Source organism: Schistocerca serialis, chromosome 11 (assembly GCF_023864345.2).
Source record: "Schistocerca serialis cubense isolate TAMUIC-IGC-003099 chromosome 11, iqSchSeri2.2, whole genome shotgun sequence".
Taxonomy (NCBI): Eukaryota; Metazoa; Arthropoda; class Insecta; order Orthoptera; family Acrididae; genus Schistocerca; species Schistocerca serialis.
Genome location: NC_064648.1, coordinates 83935447 through 83955680, shown reverse-complemented (window position 1 = coordinate 83955680; position 20234 = coordinate 83935447). Strand labels below are relative to the sequence as shown.

At 44.0% G+C, this 20234-nt stretch overlaps 1 protein-coding gene across 4 annotated transcripts in view; it reads left to right on the top strand.

Annotated features, from left to right (window-relative positions):
• The window catches only part of LOC126426407 (tenascin-like), a 562410-nt gene that overhangs the window by 508016 nt on the left and 34160 nt on the right, over positions 1–20234 (top strand). For all 4 annotated transcript variants that reach the window (XM_050088324.1, XM_050088323.1, XM_050088325.1 and 1 more), the window contains one exon: positions 19978–20192. In XM_050088324.1, coding sequence (XP_049944281.1) covers positions 19978–20192 — 215 coding nt within the window. The remainder of the gene's footprint in view (positions 1–19977; positions 20193–20234) is intronic.

Genomic DNA, 20234 nt, shown 5'->3' with positions numbered 1-20234 from the left:
ATTAACCCGACAAGGTCGCTGATGTTCCATTGTCGCAGCCATCGTGGATTTTTCGTTGCCCAATAGTGCATATTATGCCGGTTTACGTTACAGCTGTTGGTGAATGACGCTTCGTCGCTAAATAGAAGGCGTGCAAAAAATCTGTCATCGTCCCGTAATTTCTCTTGCGCCCAGTGGCAGAACTGTACAGGACGTTCAAAGTTGTCGCCATGCAATTCCTGGTGCATAGAAATATGGTAAGGGCGCAATCGATGTTGATGTAGCATTCTCAACACCGACGTTATTGAGATTCCCCGATTCCCGCGCAATTTGTCTGCTACTGATGTGCGGATTAGCCGCGACAGCAGCTAAAACACCTACTTGGGCATCATCATTTGTTGCAGGTCGTGGATGATGTTTCACATGTGGCTGAACACTTCCTGTTTCCTTAAATAACGTAACTATCCGGCGAACAGTCCGAACACTTGGATGATGTCGTCCAGGACACCGAGCAGCATACATAGCACACTCCCGTTGGGCATTTTGATCACAATAGCCATACATCAACACGATATCGACCTTTTCTGCAATTAGTAAACGGTCCATTTTAACACGGGTAGTGTATCACGAAGCAAATACCGTCCGCAGTGGCTGAATGTTACGTGCTACTACGTAATTATACGTTTGTGAGTATTACAGCGCCATCTATCACAAAGCGAAATAACTGGTCCCAGAAAACATTCATATTTCTTTACGTACTACACGAATATGTAATAAAAATGGGGGCTACTATTTAGAGAAAAAAAACGGGATTGATATCCGTTTGACCTATGGCAGCGCCATCTAGCGGGCCAACCATAGCGCCATCAGGTTTCCCCCTTCAAGCTAGATGAGTTTCGTTCTTTGCAGTTTTTTCGTTTCATGCTTATTTCGAGAGATATTTGGCCTGGTCACTATCAATGAACCGCCCTGTATGTACTCCAATCTCTGTCATCCTGTACAGTTCCTGCCCTCTACAGCTGCCTCTGGTACCATGGAAATCATTCACTCATCTCGTAACAAATGTCCTATCATCCTGTCCCTTCTCCTCATCAGTGTTTTACACAAATTCCTGTCCTCTCAGATTCCGTGCAGAACCTCCTCATTCCTTACCTTATCAGTCCACCCAATTTTCAACGTTCGTCTGTAGCACTACATTTCAAATGTTTCGATTCTCTTCCGTTCCGGTTTAGCCACAGTCCATGACTCACTATCATACAATGCTGGACTCTGGAGGTACATTCTCCGAAATTTCTTCCTCAAATTAAGGCCTATGATTGATACTATTAGTCTTCTCTTGGCCAAGAGTGCCCATTTCGCCATTGCGAGTCTGCTTTGATGTCCTCCTTACTCCTACCGTCATTGGTTATTTTACTGCCTAGGTAACCGAATTCCTTAACTTCATGTATTTCTTCACCATCAATTTTTGCTACTCCTCATTACTTTCGTCTTTCTTCGATTTACTGTAAATTCATATTCTGTACTCATTAGATTGTTCATTCAATTCAGAAGATCACGTAATTCTTCTTCATTTCACTCAAGATAGCGATGTCATCAGCGAATCGTAGCAATGATATCCTTTCACCCTGAATTTTAATTCCACTCCAAAGCCTTTCTTTTCTTTCAATCATTGCTTCTTCGATGTACATATTGAACAGTAGAAGCAGAAGACTACGTCTCTCTCTTACACCCTTTTTAATCCGAGCACTTCATTCTTAGTCAAAATGGCTCTGAGCACTATGATACTTAACATCTGAGGTCATCAGTCGCCTAGAACGTAGAACTACTTAAACCTATCTAACCCAAGGACATCACACATATCCATGCCTGAGGCAGCATTCGAACCTGCGACCGTAGCGGTCCAGACTGAAGCGCCTAGAACTGCTCGACCACCTCGGCCGGCTCGTTCTCAGTTGTCCACTCTAATTATTCCCTCTTGGCTCTTGTACATGTTGTATATTACCCGTCTCTCCCTACCATCATTTTGGAAGTACATCGCCATTCTGTTATGCAGTCAAACATCTTGTAGTAACATCGGTAGAACATTACGTAGCAAACCAGCATACATTGCACCACTTAGATTGCCATCGATAAAATGGGGGCAATTATCCTTCCTCCCATAATGCCGCACCGTACATTAACCCGCCAAGGTCGCTGATGTTCCACTTGTCGCAGCCATCGTGGGTTTTCCGTTGTTCAATAGTGGATATTATGCAGGTTTACGTTACCGCTGTTGGTGAATGACGGTTCGTCGCTAAACAGAACGCGTGTAAAAAATCTGTAATTTTCCCGTAATTTATGTTGCGCCCAGTGGCAGAACTGTACACGACGTTCAAAGTCGTCGCCATGCAATTCCAGGTGTATAGAAATATGGTACGGGTGCAATCGATGTTGATGTAGCATTCTCAACACCGACGTTATTGAGATTCCCGATTCTTTTCTCATAATTTCTAACATCTTGCGCCATTTTACATTGTCGAAGGTTTTTTCGAGGTCGACATATCCTATGGAGGTGTCTTCTTTTTTCTTTAGTCTTGCTTCCGTTATCAACCGCAACGACAGAACTCCTTCTCTCGTTGCTTTACCTTTTCTAAAGCCAAACTGACTGTAATATAACAATTTTCTTTTCAATTCTTCTGTATATTATTCTTGTCAGCAAGTTGGATACATGAGCTGTTAAGCTGCTTGTGCCATAATTCTCACAGTTTGCAGCTCTATCAGTCTTCGAAATTGTATGGATACTATTTTTCCGGAAGTCAGATGGTATGTCGCCATATTCATACATTCTACACACCAACGTGAGTTTTGTCCCCCAACGGTTTCAGAAATTCTGAGGCATTGTTATCTACCTTTTCTGCCTTAATTGATCTTCAGTCCTCAAATGCTGTTTTAAATTCTGATTCTAATACTGGATCCCCTATCTCTTCTAAATCGACTCCTGTTTATTCTTCTATCACACCACACAAATCTTCCGCCTGATACCTTTCAATGTATTCGTTCCACCTATCCGCTCTCTTCTCTGCATTTAACAGTGGAATTTCCGCTGCACTCTTAATTTTGCCACCCATCCTTTTAATGTCGACTATAGTTGTTTTCACTTCCCTGTATGCTGAGTCTGTCCTTCGGACAGTCATTTGCTTTGGGATTTGTTCACATTTTTCAAGTAGCCATTTCGTCTTAGCCTGCCTGCACTTCCCATTTATTTGGTTCCTCAACGACTTGTATTGCTGAGATTCTCGGAACATTTCTGTACATCCTCCTTTGACCGTTCAACTGAAGTATTTCGTCTGTTACCCATTGTTTCTTCGAAGTTACCTTCTATGTACCTGTGTTTTTGTTTCCAACTTCTGTGATGGCACTATTTAGAAATGTCCATTCCTCTTCAATTGTACTGCGTACTGACCTATTCCTTATTGCTGTGTCTATTCCCTTAGAGAACTTCAAGTGTATCTTGACATCCTTAGTACTTCCGTACCCCACTTCTTTGCGTATTGATTCTTCCTGACTAATGTCTTGAACTTCAGCCTACTCTTCATCTCTGTTACATTGTGATCTGAGCCTATATCTGTCCCTGGGATGCCTTACAGTCCAGTATCTGATTTAGGAATCTCTGTCTGACCATGCTGTAATCTAGCTGAAATCTTCCCGTGTCACCCGGGTGGAACAGAGTATTCGCTATTACTAGCTGAAATTTATTACAGAACTCGATTAGTCTTTCTCCTCTCTCATTCCTTGTCCAAAGCCCATACTCTCCTGTAACCTTTTTTTCTTTTCCTTCCCCTACAACTGCATTCCAGTCCCCCACGACTATTAGATTTTCATATCCCTTTACGAACTGTGTTGGCCTTTCGTTATTCTCATATACTTATTCTATTTCTTCATCTTCACCTTGCGACATCGGCATGTATATCTGAACTATCGTTATCGGTGTTGGTTTGCTGTCGATTCTGATAAGAACAACCCTATCACTGAACCGTTCACAGTAATACAATCTCTCACCTACAATCATATACACAACGAATCCAATCCCAGTTGTAGCATTTTCTGCTGCTGTTGATATTACCCTATATTCATCTGACCAGAAATCCTTGTCTTCTTTCCATTTCACTTCACTGATCCCTGCAGTATCTAGATTGAGCCTTTGCGTTTACCTAGTGGTAACAAATCTAGCAACCTGCCTCTGAATTGCTTCCACGTCTTCCTGTAATCCGATTTTCTGCGGGTCCCCAACACTCGAGCAGTACTCAAGAGCAGGTCGCACTAGCGTCCTGTATGCGGTCTGTGCACGTACTTTAGTTCTAACGATTCCCACCCATCCCATTCGGAAAATTCTCCCGTGGTGCGTCGTCGTTATGTCTCATGGTGCGGCTTACGTCGTTCCTTTCTCATTCTCCTGGCGTCGCCTGACCTGCTCCCTGAAGCGCTGTGAAACTATACATTTAATTCGTGGTAATATACAAATGTGGATGTTCACATAGTAAGGTCTAGACACTAAGACTAAAAGAAAGACACACCTCGAAGAAAGTGTCCGAATGTGACGGAAATCGCTACATGTGGTGTAAACAACTGGCCATTAAAATTGCTACACCACAAAGGTGACGTGCTACAGACGCGAAATTTTACCGACAGGAAGAAGATGCTGTGATATGCAAATGATTAGCTTTTCAGAGCATTCACACAAGATTGGAGCCGGTAGCGACACCTACAGCGTGCTGACATGAGGGAAGTTTCCAACGGATTTCTCATACACAGCCGGCCGTGGTGGCCGAGCCGTTCTAGGCGCTTCAGTCCGGAACCGCGTGACTGCCACGGTTGCAGGTTAGAATCCTGCCTCGGACATGGTTGTGTGGATGTTTTTAGGTTACTTAGGTTTAAGTAGTTCTAAGTTCTAGGGGACTGATGACCTCAGATGTTAAGTCCCATAGTGCTCAGAGCCATTTCAACCATTTTCTCACACACAAACAGCAGTTGACCGGCGTTGCCTGGTGAAATGTTGTTGTGGTGCGTACCATCACGTTTCCTATTTTGATAAACGTCGGATTGAAGCCTATCGCGATTGCGGTTTATCGAATCGGGACATTGCTGCTCGCGTTGGTCGAGATCCAATGACTGCTAGCAGAATATGGGTTCAGGAGGGTAATACAGAAGGCTGTGCTGGATCCCAACGGCCTCGTATCACAAGCAGTCGAGATGACAGGCATCTTATCCGCATGGCTGTAACTGATTGCGCAGCCACGTCTCGATCCCTGAATCAACAGTTGGGGACGTTTGCAAGACAACAACCAACTACACGAACAGTTCGACTACGTTTGCAGCAGCATGGACTATCAGTTCGGAGACCATGGTTACACGTACCTTTGACGCTGCATCACAGAGAGGAGCGCCTGCGATGGTGTACTCAATGACGAACCTGGGTGCACGATTGGCAAAACGTCATTTTTTCGGATGAATCCAGGTTCTGTTTACAGCATCATGATGGTCGCATCCGTGTTTGGCGACTTGGAACGCGCATTGAAAGCGTGTATTCGTCATCGCCATACTGGTGTACTACCCGGCGTGATGGTATGGGGTGCCATTGCTCACACGTCTCGGTCACCTCTTGTTCGCATTGACGGCACTTTGAACAGTGGACGTTACATTTCATGTGTGTTACGACCCGTGGCTCTACCCTCCATTCGATCGCTGCGAAACCCTACATTTCAGCAGGATAGTGCACGGCCGCATATTGCAAATTCTTTACTGGTCTTTCTGGATACAGAAGATTTTGGAATGCTGCCCTGGACGCACATTCTCCAGATCTCTCACCAATTGAAAACGTCTGGTCAATGGTGGCCGAGCAACTGTCTCGCGACAATACTCCAGTCACTATTCTTGATGAACTGTGATATCGTGTTGAAGATGCATGGGCAACTGTACCTGTAGACGCCATCCAAACCCAATGCCCAGGCGTATTAAGGCCAGGGGTGGTTGTTCTGAGTACTGATTTCTCCGGATCTATGCACCCAAATTGCGTGAAAATGTAATCGCATGTCAGTTCTAGTATAATATATTTGTCCAATGAATAGCCGTTTATCATCTGAATTTCTTCTTGGTGCAGCAATTTTAATGGCCGGTAGTGTACATGTACAGACAGGCAATTGATTACAATTTCAGGAAAACTAGATTATTTATTCAAGGGAAAGAGCTTTACAAACGGAGCAAGGCAAACGCCTTGGCCCATCTCCGACCCTTATGGAAACTGTTATTCAGCTTGGCGTTGACTGATAGAATTGTCGGGTGTCCTCTCGAGGGCTGCAGTGCCAAATTCTGTCCGACTGGCGGGCTGGAGCGTCAGCATCCTGACCTGGTTAAAGGGCCCTGCCCGAAAATCTCCAAAAACCTCTGAATTGTGGAGTGAACTGGCGGCCGTTTTAGCTAACGTATGGTTTGCCGAGCATGGAAAAAAGCCGTAGAAACACTCGCCGTATGTGGACTGGCATTATCTTGCTGAAGTGTAGCCCAGGATTTGTTACCATGAAGGGCAACGGAACGGGGCGCATCATTATCGCCTACTTACCGCTGTACTGTAAGGGCGCCGCGGATGACCGCCAAAGGGCTCCTGCTACGGAGTGAAACGGCACCCCAGACCATCAGCCCTGCCTGTTGGGCACTACAGAGGGCGAGTCAGGGTGGTTTCCCACTGCACGTCTTCACAGGTCACCAGGGCTCAGTTAGAAGGGGAACTCATCACTGAAGACAGTGCGATTTTTTTACAGAATATAGAACTGTAGTTTGCAAGCCACATAAAGCAGCTTACATAATTCCGTTTTCGAAACGGTAATTGTTGTGAGTGCACAATCTGTGTGCAAAGTTCGTGAATGTCAATTGAGAGACAGAGAACAAGAGACAGAATAACATTAGGATTTGTGATTCACACAACTAGTATGTTATGTGTTAGCAGCTGTATATCTTCAGTACAGTATTTCTGTTAACAATGTGTTAGGAATGTTGCAGGTTAACTTAGCTCTGTTTTAAGTAATATTTTTCGACGTATGAGTGCATTGAGGTGTGATAAAACCATTGATATGTTGGCTACTATTCGAGGCAGTCTATAGCACACTGTATAACTTTTCCCACCATTTAGAAAAGAATAAATTCTTATATTATATTGTTCTGCACAGCAGAAATTCTAATTCACTGAGCTTAATGCATAGTTCCCATATGTGTTTACCAATGTGCGAACGCCGTGTTCTAAAACTATATGACTTACATTAGTAAGCTAGCTGTAAAATTCTAATGAAGAAATGTGCTGAGTTCAGATGCGTGTGAAATGTTATGGGACTTAACTGCTAGGGTCATCAATCCCTAAGCTCACACACTACTTAACCTAAATTATCCTAAGGACAAACACTCACACCCATGCCCAAGGGAGGACTCGAATCTCCGCCGGGACCAGCCGCACAGTCCATGACTGCAGCGCCTTAGATCGCTCCGCTAATCCCGTGCGGCAATTCTAATGAAGGTTACAGTTCATCACCAGAACTTGTCGCCTTGGTCCTGTGAACGTTTAGACTATAGCAGTGAGACATAAAAGGCAACGGCCTTGCTGCAATGGATACACCGGTTCCCGTCAGATATCCGAAGTTAAGCGCTGTTGGGCGTGGCCGGCACTTTGATGGGTGACCATTCAGGTTGCCTTGCGCTGTTGCCATTTTTCGAAGTGCACTCAGCCTCGTGATGCCAATTGAGGAGCTACTCGAGCAAAAAGTAGCGGCTCTGGTCACAGAACACCATCATAACGACTGGGAGAGTGGTGTGCTGACCACACGCCCTTCCTATCCGCATCCTCAGTTGAGGATGACATGGCGGTCGGATTTGTGGTCTCAAGATGGAGTACTTTAAGGACTAATGACACCTTTATACACTATGTAATTAAAAGTATTTGGACACCCCCAAAAACAGACGTTTTTCATATTACGTGCGTTGTGCTACCACCTACTGCCAGGTACTCCATATTAGCGACGTCAGTAGTCATTATACATCGTCACAGAGCAGAATGGGGTGCTCTGCAGAAGTCACAGACTTCGAACGTGATTAGGTAATTGGATGTAACCTATGTCATACGTCAGTATGCGAGATTTCCACGCTCCTAAACATCCCTAGGTCCACCGTTTCCGATGTAATAGTGAAGTGGAAACGTGAAGGGACACGTACAGTACAAAAGCGTACAGGCCGACCTCGTCTGCTGACTGCCAGAGGGCGCCAACAGTTGAAGAGGGTCGTAATGTGTTATAGGGAGACATCTATCCAGACCATCACACAGGAATCCAAACTGCATCAAGATCCACTGATAGTGCTTTGACAGTTAGGCGGGAGGTGAGAAAACTTGGATTTCACGGTCCAGCAGCTGCTTATAAGCCACACATGACGCCGGTAAATGTCAAACGACGCCTCACTCGGTGCTAGGATAGTAAACATAGGACGATTGAACAGTCGAATAATGTTGTGTAGAGTGACGAATCACGGCACCCAATGTGGCGATCCAATGGCAGGGTGTGGGTATGGCGAATGCTCGGTCAGCATCATCTGCCAGCGTGTATAATGCTAACAGTAAAATTGGGAGGCGGCGGTGTTATGGTGTGGTCGTGTTTTTCATTGATGGGGCTTGCACCCCTTGTTATTTTGTGTGGCACTATCACAGCACAGGCCAACGTTAACGTCTTAAGCACCTTCTTGCTTCCCGATGTTGAAGAGCAAATTCGGTTACAGTTATTGCATCTTTCGCCGGCCGTAGTGACCGAGCGATTCTGGGCGCTACAGTCTGGAACTACGCAGCCTGACTCGGTCGCAGGTTCGAATCCTGCCTCTGGCATGCATATGTGTGATGTGCTTTGGTTAGTTAGGTTTAAGTAGTTCTATGTTCTAGGGGACTGATGACCTCAGAAGTTAAGTCCCATAGTGCTCAGAGCCATTTGAACCATTTTATTGCATCTTTCGACACGATCAGGCACCTGTTCATAATGCACAGCCTGTGGTGTTTATACGACAATAACATCCCTGTAAGGGACTAGCCTGCATAGAGCCTGACCTGAATCCTGTAGAATACCTCTGGGACGTTTTGGAACGCCGACTTCGTGCCAGGCCTCACCGACCATCATCGATACCTCTCCAGAGTGCAGCAGTCCGTGAAGAATGGGCTGCCATTCCCCAACAAACCTTCCAACACCTGACTGATCGTGTGAGAGTGGAAGCTGTCATCAAGGCTAAGGGTGGGCCAACACCACATTGAATTCCAGCACTATCGATGGAGGGCGCCACGAACTTGTGAGTCATTTTCAGCTAGGTGTCCGGATACTTTTGATCACATAGTGTATGATTACCTTACTGGTACTCTTGCCTTTATGTAGAAGCTACCATGGAAGAAACTGAATCCTCGCTGAGTAAGTGACAAACATACCACACTCTGTATGACCATTGTAGGATCCAGTGCGTTAGTGAAATGACATCTGTTACTCCGTATACAGATTTATAGCGCTCCTCGAAGTAATCAACAGCTGAAGGACAAGAGATAACATCATTATTTTATAACGTAGAGAAAAGGCAGTTGTTAAACTGTGTTCCAAGATGTTTCATTTGGTTCCGAATTAGAACACTGTGAAGCATTCGTGCTAATGACAACAATCACCGATTTTAGTGTATTGCCACCTCATCGTGTTCTATACAGTGGCTGCATGGGTTGAGCAAGACTCCTGGCTTCTCTCCAGATCAACACTAGAACGGCGGGGTTTCTGACATTCCTAAAACGGCGGAAAGGGGTCATTTTGACCCCACATGAAATATTTTCATATTTGGCTTAAACAAGTACTTTTCTTAGTGTTTGTTAATCCATACTTTATTTCTAGTAATCACAAAAATTATTTACAATTATAAATAATAATTACTAATTCATTTGAACAACAATGTAGCATACAAATTTATTGTTCCTATTGCTAACAAGTTTCTTAACTACAGATTTTGATTTATTAACTATTTGTAGAACTTCTAGACACGTTTAGTATATTTGGTCCATTTTACTATCACATACGTTTCACAAACTGCTCTGTTTTACTTTTCACTTAAGTCGTTTGAAGCTACTAGAAGCACTTAGCACAGGTTTTACGTGCACATTTTCCGCACACGACTTTGTGGCACTTTACACAGTTTTTGCTGGTCCTGTTGCCTTTGCAGAGGCTGGTTTGCCACTTTCTCCACTTTCTAGGTGATTTCAGTTCCGTATCCTCTTCCTTTGCCTAATGTTCTTGCACTTTCGTTCCCTTGAGTTCACTTGCCAGTACAAGTATGAACGTCTTCCTTTTCATTTCCTTGTTCGTTATTACGTTATAGATAACATATGCATTTATTGCCCCCATGTCCTGTATGTTGTAGAAGACATGCATTGTCCATCTTCTACGTGCAACCTTTGTGGTATATTTATGAGTCATTTGATTAACCACGTCCATCCTGTACTTTGTTGCATTGTAGAACTTCGCGGTTTCAGTTTTTTTCTTTCCCTCCTTGCTTATTGCTACTTCAGCAAGCAGCGTACTCAAGAGAATGACATTTTTATTCGTCTTCCCTTGGTATACAGTCAAGGTATGGTCTGTGTTGCCAGTATTGGCAGTATTGTGGTGGAGTGTATTTCAGCATTCGATTTCCTTACTTCATCGGGTATTTCATGGCAGATCTTGTTCATTGTACCAACTACAGAAGTTTTCTTTTCTTTGAGTTCTTTAGCAAGTTGAAGAGACGTAAGGAAGTTGTCTCTGGTCACAATTCTTCCTTGATTTACAAATGACTCCATGAGATGCAGAACGACATACTCTCAAAATGGTTGGTTGTCTCAATGCGTGTCCTCTTTGCCGAGGTATGGGAAAGCTTTACATATATACTTTGTCGTTATATCAACAGCCAACCATAATTTGAGGCCATATTTGTCTGGTTTGTTGGACATGAGTTGAGTAAACCTGCATCTTGCTTTGCTTGGCCAATGGGTGGTAAGCGTTAATACTGTTTTCAATTAACTTCCCCCAAATTTCAGATACAAGAGCGAATTTGTTGGGTGCAAGGCTTTCAGTCCAGGTTGAATTTTCATCAAAACGGAGAATTTGGAGAAGCTCCCGAAATCGGTCCCTGGCGGCATAATGTCCTTGATAAAAACAGGCCCCCAAGATTGTGACCAGAGGTCATCCACAGATATACCTTTTGTGCACAATACACCCCAAACATACATGATAGCTATCTGTTTCTCCAATTCCTCAAGGATACAGTCAAGACATTTTTTTAGTACTTTTCGAGCATTTGATTGTGTGTAGTTCTCTATGAGATGTAGCATTGCTTCATCAAAAATCAGACGGAAGGCACTGATGACAGAGCTGTCTACTCATTGGCAAGCATAACCAGGGGACCTCCTCTCTCCTTCAGAACGTTCACAGTTGACCGCCCACCAGTAGATGAATAATTTCCAATCTCTCACACAGTTCCATTACTTGCAATCATCTTTGCAGATCCTTCCAACTGTACCTTATGTGGTGAAAGGAGGTGATGATTGATGTATATCAGCATCTGAATCCCCTTCCACTAATCGCCCCTAGTTCACGATGTCTTTCTCTTCATTTGTGTCAGGTACAATATCATCATCTTCATCAGTGAAGTCAGTGAAGCCAATTTCCGATTCAACTTTGGAATTCTCTAAGAGATGTAACACTTCTCCATCAGAAAGTCCACGCTGACGATACATGTTCGAAAACGTGTTTCACAGGCAAAGACTGCCTGAGTGACACAACATAAGCTGTGGCCGACTGGAATGTACACGTGCCAAGTTGAACAATGAGGGACAACTTCTCTGCCTTACAGCTCACTGTTTCCACTGTATTGTTGGATAATTTACTTATATACAGGATGTAAATTACAGTACATTCAAATTGACCCCTTCGGCCGTTCTAGGTATACTGAATGAAATGACGATAAAAACTAAAATATTTTGTAAATACTAAAACATCTTCAAAAAGAGGAGAAAGAATTTAGAAGAAGTCATATAATTTCATTAACGAAGTAAACAAATTGGAATATTACCATGAACAAAACCGTATGACAGCGATCATTTTGGCCCCTTCCGCCGTTCTAGCGTTAGTTAGAGTCATTCTGCAAGTAAAACAGTGCTTCACATGTGAAGATGAGAGTACTCCACTGTTTTTCACGTCAACGTAGTCTTGGGAGCTGGGTGGGAAAACTATAGGCCCTCCCAGTACCTTAATGATCTTATTGAACTCATTGCCAGTGTAAGGGGCTGGTTCAGTTGTCTTGTTCGGTCCTCTGTCGTATGGACGCTGGCAGCTGCTATGCTCTAGATGTACGCCTGTATACTGCAAGCCAATGTACCATGTGTTTCAGAGGGTGCACAGTGCACCAGAACCACGTTCCATTTCTTTGTCCATTCACAGATGTCTGGGAAGAAATACTGTCAGAAAATCTCAGTACATTCTCCACTTAGTCTAAACGGCTCAGCATCGGAAGTGTAAGCAAGAGGAACTAATACATCTCTCAATAGAATCAGTTCAGGGTTCCTACGATGCAAGCGCTCACCAAACAATACTGTGCTCTTATTTGAATCTTCTGTTCGTCTTCGCATAATCCAACTGGTGAGGTTTCCAAATGGTTCAAATGGCTCTGAGCACTATGGGACTTAACTTCTAAGGTCATCAGTCCCCTAGAACTTACAACTACTTAAACCTAAGTAACCTAAGGACATCACACACATCCATGCCCGAGGCAGGATTCTAACCTACGACCGTAGCGGTCGAGCGGTTCCAGACTGTAGCGCTAGAACCGCTCGGCCACTCCGGCCGGCTCAGGTTTCCAAACAGATAAAAATTCTTAGATATTGGTGAATCCAGGTTCTGAAGGCAGCCTCATTCGTCGATGCATTACGCTTCCGTAGCTTGTGCTGATAAGTATCTGACTAGCATCTACGTTATCCACATCTAGATTCTTATGCCAGCGCTATATTACATTGCTCTGGGCTTATATTCATAGATACTTGATGTTTCTGACACGTGGGTCATTTACTGCGACCCCAGAAGTTGTCGTGTCTTTTCATCTATTTAAGCACATAGTCTTGTGTGTTTCTGTGTTGAATGTCAGCTGGCGGCTTCCAAACAGAGTGCTGATCACCTTCAAATCTCGCTGCATTTCATGAGATTTTTCTAATGATGTGATTTCCTCGCTTACAACAGCATTTTCCTTGAGTATTCTCAGAGAGTTAAGTGTTCCTGCTAGCACTAAGATGGACGCCTATATCGCTAATACAATCGGTAACGGATCTCTCACACTTCTTCATGGCATACAGAATGTTACTTTTGCTTCTCACGTTATTTCTCCATTAAAGACTGCATATAGCCTACTCGATTCTGTTCAGTAGAAAGCCAGTGGCACAGTTCTTCCAGTATTCTATCAGTGTACTTTTTATTGACTATGCTTTGGTTAATAACGGTCCCAAATTTTAGCACAAGAGTTTGCTGCTCTTGAAAAATGTCATTACTCATTGATACAAAATACCCTGTGTCACAGGCTGACAGCAGTGAGAGAAGGCAGCAATGAGGGGCATTTTTTTTCTGGGGTCACAGGAGATTGTCTGTAGCCGTAGTGCCTTACACTAGGTTATTGACAGAGGACAGCTAAGTTTCTCCGTATTGTCAGTATAGAGTAAAATGGGTCCATGTGACATGTGTCGATATTTCCTCAATCAAATGTTTTCAGTAACTTTTCAAAGCCACTTCATTTCTATATTAATGTGCTGGTCATGTGACATTCTTCAGTATGACAGCTTTGAAAGACGTAAGTTTGTATTTAAATGACAATTTTTTCTATTTTATTTTGGTGACACCTCGATCAGTAGGCATATCAATAGATATTCATTCGTTTAGTGCTCAAAACTATTTAGGTATTTTGATAATATGGGGCACAGCACCTTGATTTCAAATTCATTAAATGCTTCTAAAGTTACTGCATATTTTTCTCTTTGGTAGACTATATCGTACAGCGAGCGCTCTTTGATTCTATAGGAATAAAGTTACAAATATAGAAAGTAGAAAGATAGCACTCTTTGTCAAAACTTGGTTTCTTAATGAAACAACACAAGCACTTGCGCCCCATAACAACAGAATACATTCCATACACTGGTAACACACCAAAGGAGGTCAGTCAGAAGAATATAATAAGTTTTTTCTGTCCGTCTTTCAAGATCTCAACCTGAGGAGATATATTGTGAACAAAAGTGTCATACACAAAGACACTAAAGCTGACAACAGCCGGGAGAACAGTGTGCTCTTCCTCATCAACATCCAGTGACACCTTTCGGTGGAGCATAGTGTAACAGTCGGTTGGTGACGTTCGACCTTCCAAGGCTTGTGTAGAAAACTCTGTGTTCAACTCAGCTGGAACATGGTTCTCAAGGATAATTGATTTTACTTCAACAAGGCGTGGGGACCCACACTTTAGACATGAAAGTCTCAAAACTGTAACATCAATGACACAGTCTCAGGCTGAAACATATCATGATGAACGACAAAGTGGCTACATGCATGTATGTGCTTTGTGAAATCCTGACAGACTGTTCTACCGGCTGTTGTCAGTTATTGTGACCTGGTTTCCAGTAGCCCCTCACTTGGTGTGCACCCAATTCCTCCTAGCAATGAAAAATCTCTTACAGTACTGGGATCAAACCTGGGTCCTCTACATCGCTGTTCATGTAGACATATGAGTACACAGACATGGATACCAGCATTAAAAGAGGTTTTGGGCAGAGATTTAGGTTTAGAATGGTTTCTTTTCCTTAGCGTCAGTTGCATCACCTCATTGCAGAAGAAACATAGACAGAAAAATAAAGTGATAACTTTAACAAATTATCACTGTAAATCGTAAGCATCATAAGATCGTCGCACCACAGCCCCTTTTACTTAGGTTTGAAAATTTGACCAGGTTAGCAGAAAATGTCACCAAGGGCTGACGTAAGAAGCCGTAGACAAGTGATTCAGATGCGACCCAGCGAGGCATACTTACACAAGAAGCCAACAGTAGCCTATACTGATATATCAAGAGGTGCTGCCTGGCCCTCACACTGGGGCAAGGTGTTACATATCTGACCATAAAGTCCACAGCAGGTGCTGAAGCCCACTGACGCAGCAAAAGCACAGGAGCAGACGGTGACAGTGCTGACATTGATTGGGACAGTGGGTCACTTCTGTGGCCTAAGTGATGGTTTGGCAAAACAGTGGTGGGTGTGAACCAACGCACGTTGCACCACTTTCAGCTATACAGCGACTGTCACCACCTGCAGGTAGTTACGAGAGGTACTCCAGCTGTTGCTGCTATTAGACACCACCTTTGCTACCTGTGGAACTATATGCAGGACTTGGGCCTGATGCCGCTCGGTGGCCAACTGCTACCTTCTAGCCAGGGGATCTCCTTTCAGTCGGCTTCTACTGACTTCAGTGTGTCTACTGGGTGGCTCATGTTTGTCACCTGGGCTAAGCCACCACCTGAGTTGTGTGAGTACATCCTGATATTGTAGGCTCACCCCTGCAAACCACTGCCACTGCACCCTCCTCAGGGGTCCTTGGTTCAACTCTGCATGTTCAACTACTTCCCAATGTGACTCACATCTGCAGACCCTGCCATAGCGACGTCCCGATTACCTATCTGGAGTGCCGGCAATATAACTTCGCCTCAGCTGCCGCCTCAGCTCGATGTGGACATGCCAAATAGTGTCTGTTCCACGAGGCTGCGCGCTGAGTTCAGCACACGTCTCTTACTGGGACCAGCCTGTGACTTGCGGTACACTGTACTTCCGCCAAGGGTTAAACAAACTTGTGTAATTGCTGTTTTTATGACTTTCTGTTTCCATGAACCTGCTGTCTTGATAATCGACATTCAGCACTGTCACACTCCTTTCTTCCAGGAATGTGAGTTCTGCGAGGTTCGCAGGACAACTGCTGTGAAGTTTGGAAGGTAAGACCCTGAGGTACTGGCAGAATTGAAGCTGACTCCTGCTTGGGTAACTCACTTGGTAGAGTACTTGCCCACGAAAGACAAAGATACCGAGTTCGCGTCTCGGTCCGGCACACAGTTTAAATCTGACAAGAAGTTTCATAGGAGGTTTAGGAGGTTGTGTTGCTCAGACTCGTCCAATGCAGGCCAGTGGAGTTCGTCTACCTCGGTGTAAGACAATCCATCATAGGTCGTTGCGTGAGTTAGTCACTCAGTATCTTTGATGAGGAGGACTGCCAAGGTTCCCTGCGTCTCCTTAGGCGGATTCCAACTGCCATCTCGTCCATTAGCAGTGGTGTCAGTGCAGAACAGACAAGACAATTTGCTTTTGCTGTAAATCCACAAACATGACAACTCTACCAGGGCACCCATACTCTACAGCAGCGATTCACAAGCGGTCAGTCCCTTCCTCTAGGGGGCTGTCGTAACTCTAGATGGGCAGTGCGAGCTTATTGACAACAAAAATATCAACTCAAAAATTTATTAACTTATTATAAGGGGTGGAAGCAAAATATGTTCTGACATAATAAAAACAGAAATGCACATTACATTAATATACACCTTGCAGAAAACGGCGGACAAGTTCATGGCGCCTCCATCGGTAATGCTGTAATTCAGTATGGTGTTGGCCCACCCTTAGCCTCTATGACAGCTTCCACTCTCGCAGGCATACGACCAATCAGATGCTGGAAGGTTTCTTGGAGAATGGCAGCTCATTCTTCAAGGAGTGCTGCACTGAGGAGAGGTATCGATATCGGTCGGTGAGGGCTGGCACGAAGTTGGCGTTCCAAAACGTCCCAGAGGTGTTCTATAGGATTCAGATCAGGACTCTGTGCAGGCCAGTCCATTACAGGGATGTTATTGTCGTGTAACCGCTCCGCCCAAGGCCGTGCATTATGAACAGATGCCTCATTGTGTTGAAACATGCAGTCGCCATCCCCGAATTACTCTTCAACATTGGGAAGCAAGAAGTTGCTTAAAACATCAATGTAGGCCGGTTCTGTGATCGTACCACGCGAAAATAACAAGGGGTGCAAGCCCCCTCCATGAAAAACTCGACCACACCATAACACCACCGCCTCGGAATATTACTGTTGACACTACACACGCTGGCAGGTGACGTTCACCGGGCATTCGCCATACCCACACCCTGCCATCAGATCGCCACATTGTGCACCGTGATTCGTCACTCCACGCAGTGCTTTCCATTGTTCAGCAGTCCAATGTTTACGCTCGTTACACCAAGCGAGACGTCGTTCGGCATTTACCAGCGTGATGTGTGGCTCATGAGCAGCCGTTCGACCATGGAATACAAGTTTTCTGACCTCCCGCCTAACTGTCATAGTACTTGCAGTGGATCCTGATGTAGTCTGGAATTCCTGTGTGATGGTCTGGATAGATGTCAGCCTCTGTCAGTCAACAGACGAGGTCGGCCTGTGCGCTTTTCTGCTGTACGTGTCCCTTCACGTTTCCACTTCACTATCACGTCAAAGTCCGTGAGTTCCGTGGGGCGCCCCATTCTGTACTCTCACGATATCTAATGCTACTGAGGACGTTAATATGTAGTACCTGGCAGTAGGTGGCATCACAATGCACCTAATTTGAAAAAAATATGTTTTGGGGGATTTCCGGATACCTTTCATCACATAGTGTATAATGCACTTATAGACGGTTTTGTGTCAGTTTTACACAGTGCATTAAACAATTAACTTCTAAGCACCACATTCAAAATACGTTTAGCAGTTACTAATGACTCGCATAGGCCTGGTTCTGTCAGAGACAGCAAAGGACTTGGAAAGCAGTGGAACGGAATGGACAGTGTCTTGAGAGGAGGATATAAGATGAACATCAACAAAAGCTAAACGAGGATAATGGAATGTAGTCAAATTAAATCGGGTGATGCTGAGGGGATTAGATTAGGAAATGAGACATTTAAAGTAGTAAAGGAGTTTTGCTATTTAGGGAGTAAAATAACTGATGATGGCCGAAGTAGAGAGGATATAAAATGTAGACTGGCAATGGCAAGGAAATCGTTTCTGAAGAAGAGAAATTTGTTAACATCGAGTATAGATTTAAGTGTCAGGAAGTCGTTTCTGAAAGTATTTGTATGGAGTGTAGCCATGTATGGAAGTGAAACATGGACGATAACCAGTTTGGACAAGAAGAGAATAGAAGCTTTCGAAATGTGGTGCTACAGAAGAATGCTGAAGATAAGGTGGGTAGATCACGTAACTAATGAGGAGGTATTGAATAGGATTGGGAAGAAGAGAAGTTTGTGGCACAACTTGACTAGAAGAAGGGATCGGTTGGTAGGACATGTTTTGAGGAATCAAGGGATCACAAATTTAGCATTGCAGGTCACCGTGGAGGGTAAAAATCGTAGAGGGAGACCAAGAGATCAATGCACTAAGCAGATTCAGAAGGATGTAGGTTGCATTAGGTACTGGGAGATGAAGAAGCTTGCACAGGATAGAGTAGCATGGAGAGCTGCATCAAACCAGTCTCAGGACTGAAGACCACAACAACAACAACAGGCCTGGCTTGCGCAGCAGAGTCTTTCGAAGGCAGCAGCCGTGAAACTTACCCTCTGCACTACGCACTGCCCTGACGTAATCCAGCCACTTTCCATGCACTGCTTGTAAGGCAAGGAGGAACGGAGGTCCATCGATTCTGGGTTTGTTAACGTAGTGGATCAGCGCTGCTAAATAGCAATGAATTTACATATCGTTGCTAATATGTAGGGTTCGTGCCTTTGTGACTTCCGTGTAAAATACTCAAAATACATTGTGTATCGTTATCTTCTGAGGAAGAAGGGTGGGGGAGGGGGATGAAAGTTGGCACCGAAAATTGGTTCAGGATCACTGAAAAGTTGAGAAATGCTCCTCTACAGGTCTGTTTCCTTTGCTCTCTCCAGCGCTTATTGGGCATGTAACTCATGTATAAATAGTAGGACATACCCATAATTTGTTCGGAATACATTTGATATTCTGAATATAGTTTGTATTTTACACTGATGGCGTGAATCAGGTCCTAGACTTTCAGGTCTCTGTATAACTAGTAATTATTCTTAACTGATTTCTTAAAATTCGATACATGCGGTTTCTGGAGAGAAGCATGTTTCATCGGGCCACTCAACCTTCTTAAATTCCTTCTCTTCTTTTTCTTCTTTTACCTGGCCTTATCTGGTGTCCCTTGGATGGGTCCCTCCCCCCTCCCCTATAACGGTGGGTTCTGTAACCCTCCCATCTACTTCTAGCGTTATCCCATGTGAAAGTGTAAGAACAGGTTTTGAAATGTTTGTGAATTATATGTTCGGGACGTGCCTGCCAACCCAGTGTTCACGTAATCGGACGTCGGAAACCGCCTAAAAGCCACCACATCCAGATAGGCTAGCACACTAGCCCTCGCCGTTTATCTGCTGGGCGAATTCGGTATGGGACCAGCGTGCCTCTGCGAATCCTGGAAACAGTGTACTAAGTTCTGCTGTCTGGACGTGTGCTTAACCGTCTGAATGAGTCACTTTTACCTGAATTATACGATTCTCATTAAATACTTTGGCATGACAATAGAATTCAACTTCTCAAGAGTCTGAGACATTGCACTGGGATACCAGTCTTCATGAGCCTTGCATTTACTTTTTAAACTGAATTTTGCATGCTGCGTTGCTCCTTTTTCTCGGGTAACTATATTGGACTTGCATTATGCTTCCTGGAGTCGTTAATCTTCAATAAAATTTCCCATTTAAAAAAAGGACCACCTAATATTTGTAATAGCCCGCCTGTACTTTAACCAGATTCGTTGGACTAGATGTATTCAGTTCCTATTTTTTGTTAGCAGATTTAACGTCAGTGAAAAAAATTAAATACTTTTTTCATTGTAATTCTTTCTATTTTTCAGCTTCTACCCCACCAGTAAATCTGAGAATAATCAACGCAACAGAGAACAGCATGTTGGTGGAGTGGGGCATGCCTGATAACATCAATGGACAGCTGAGATCTTTTATCATAATTGTTGAACAGATTGACACACAAGTTAATTCTAATGAATGTTGTGATGATATCCCATTGCAAGATTATCGTGTGTCTTCAGAGGAGCCGTCTTACCAATATGAGGTATATGGACGAATGTTACAACCTATTTCATACAAGTCTTTA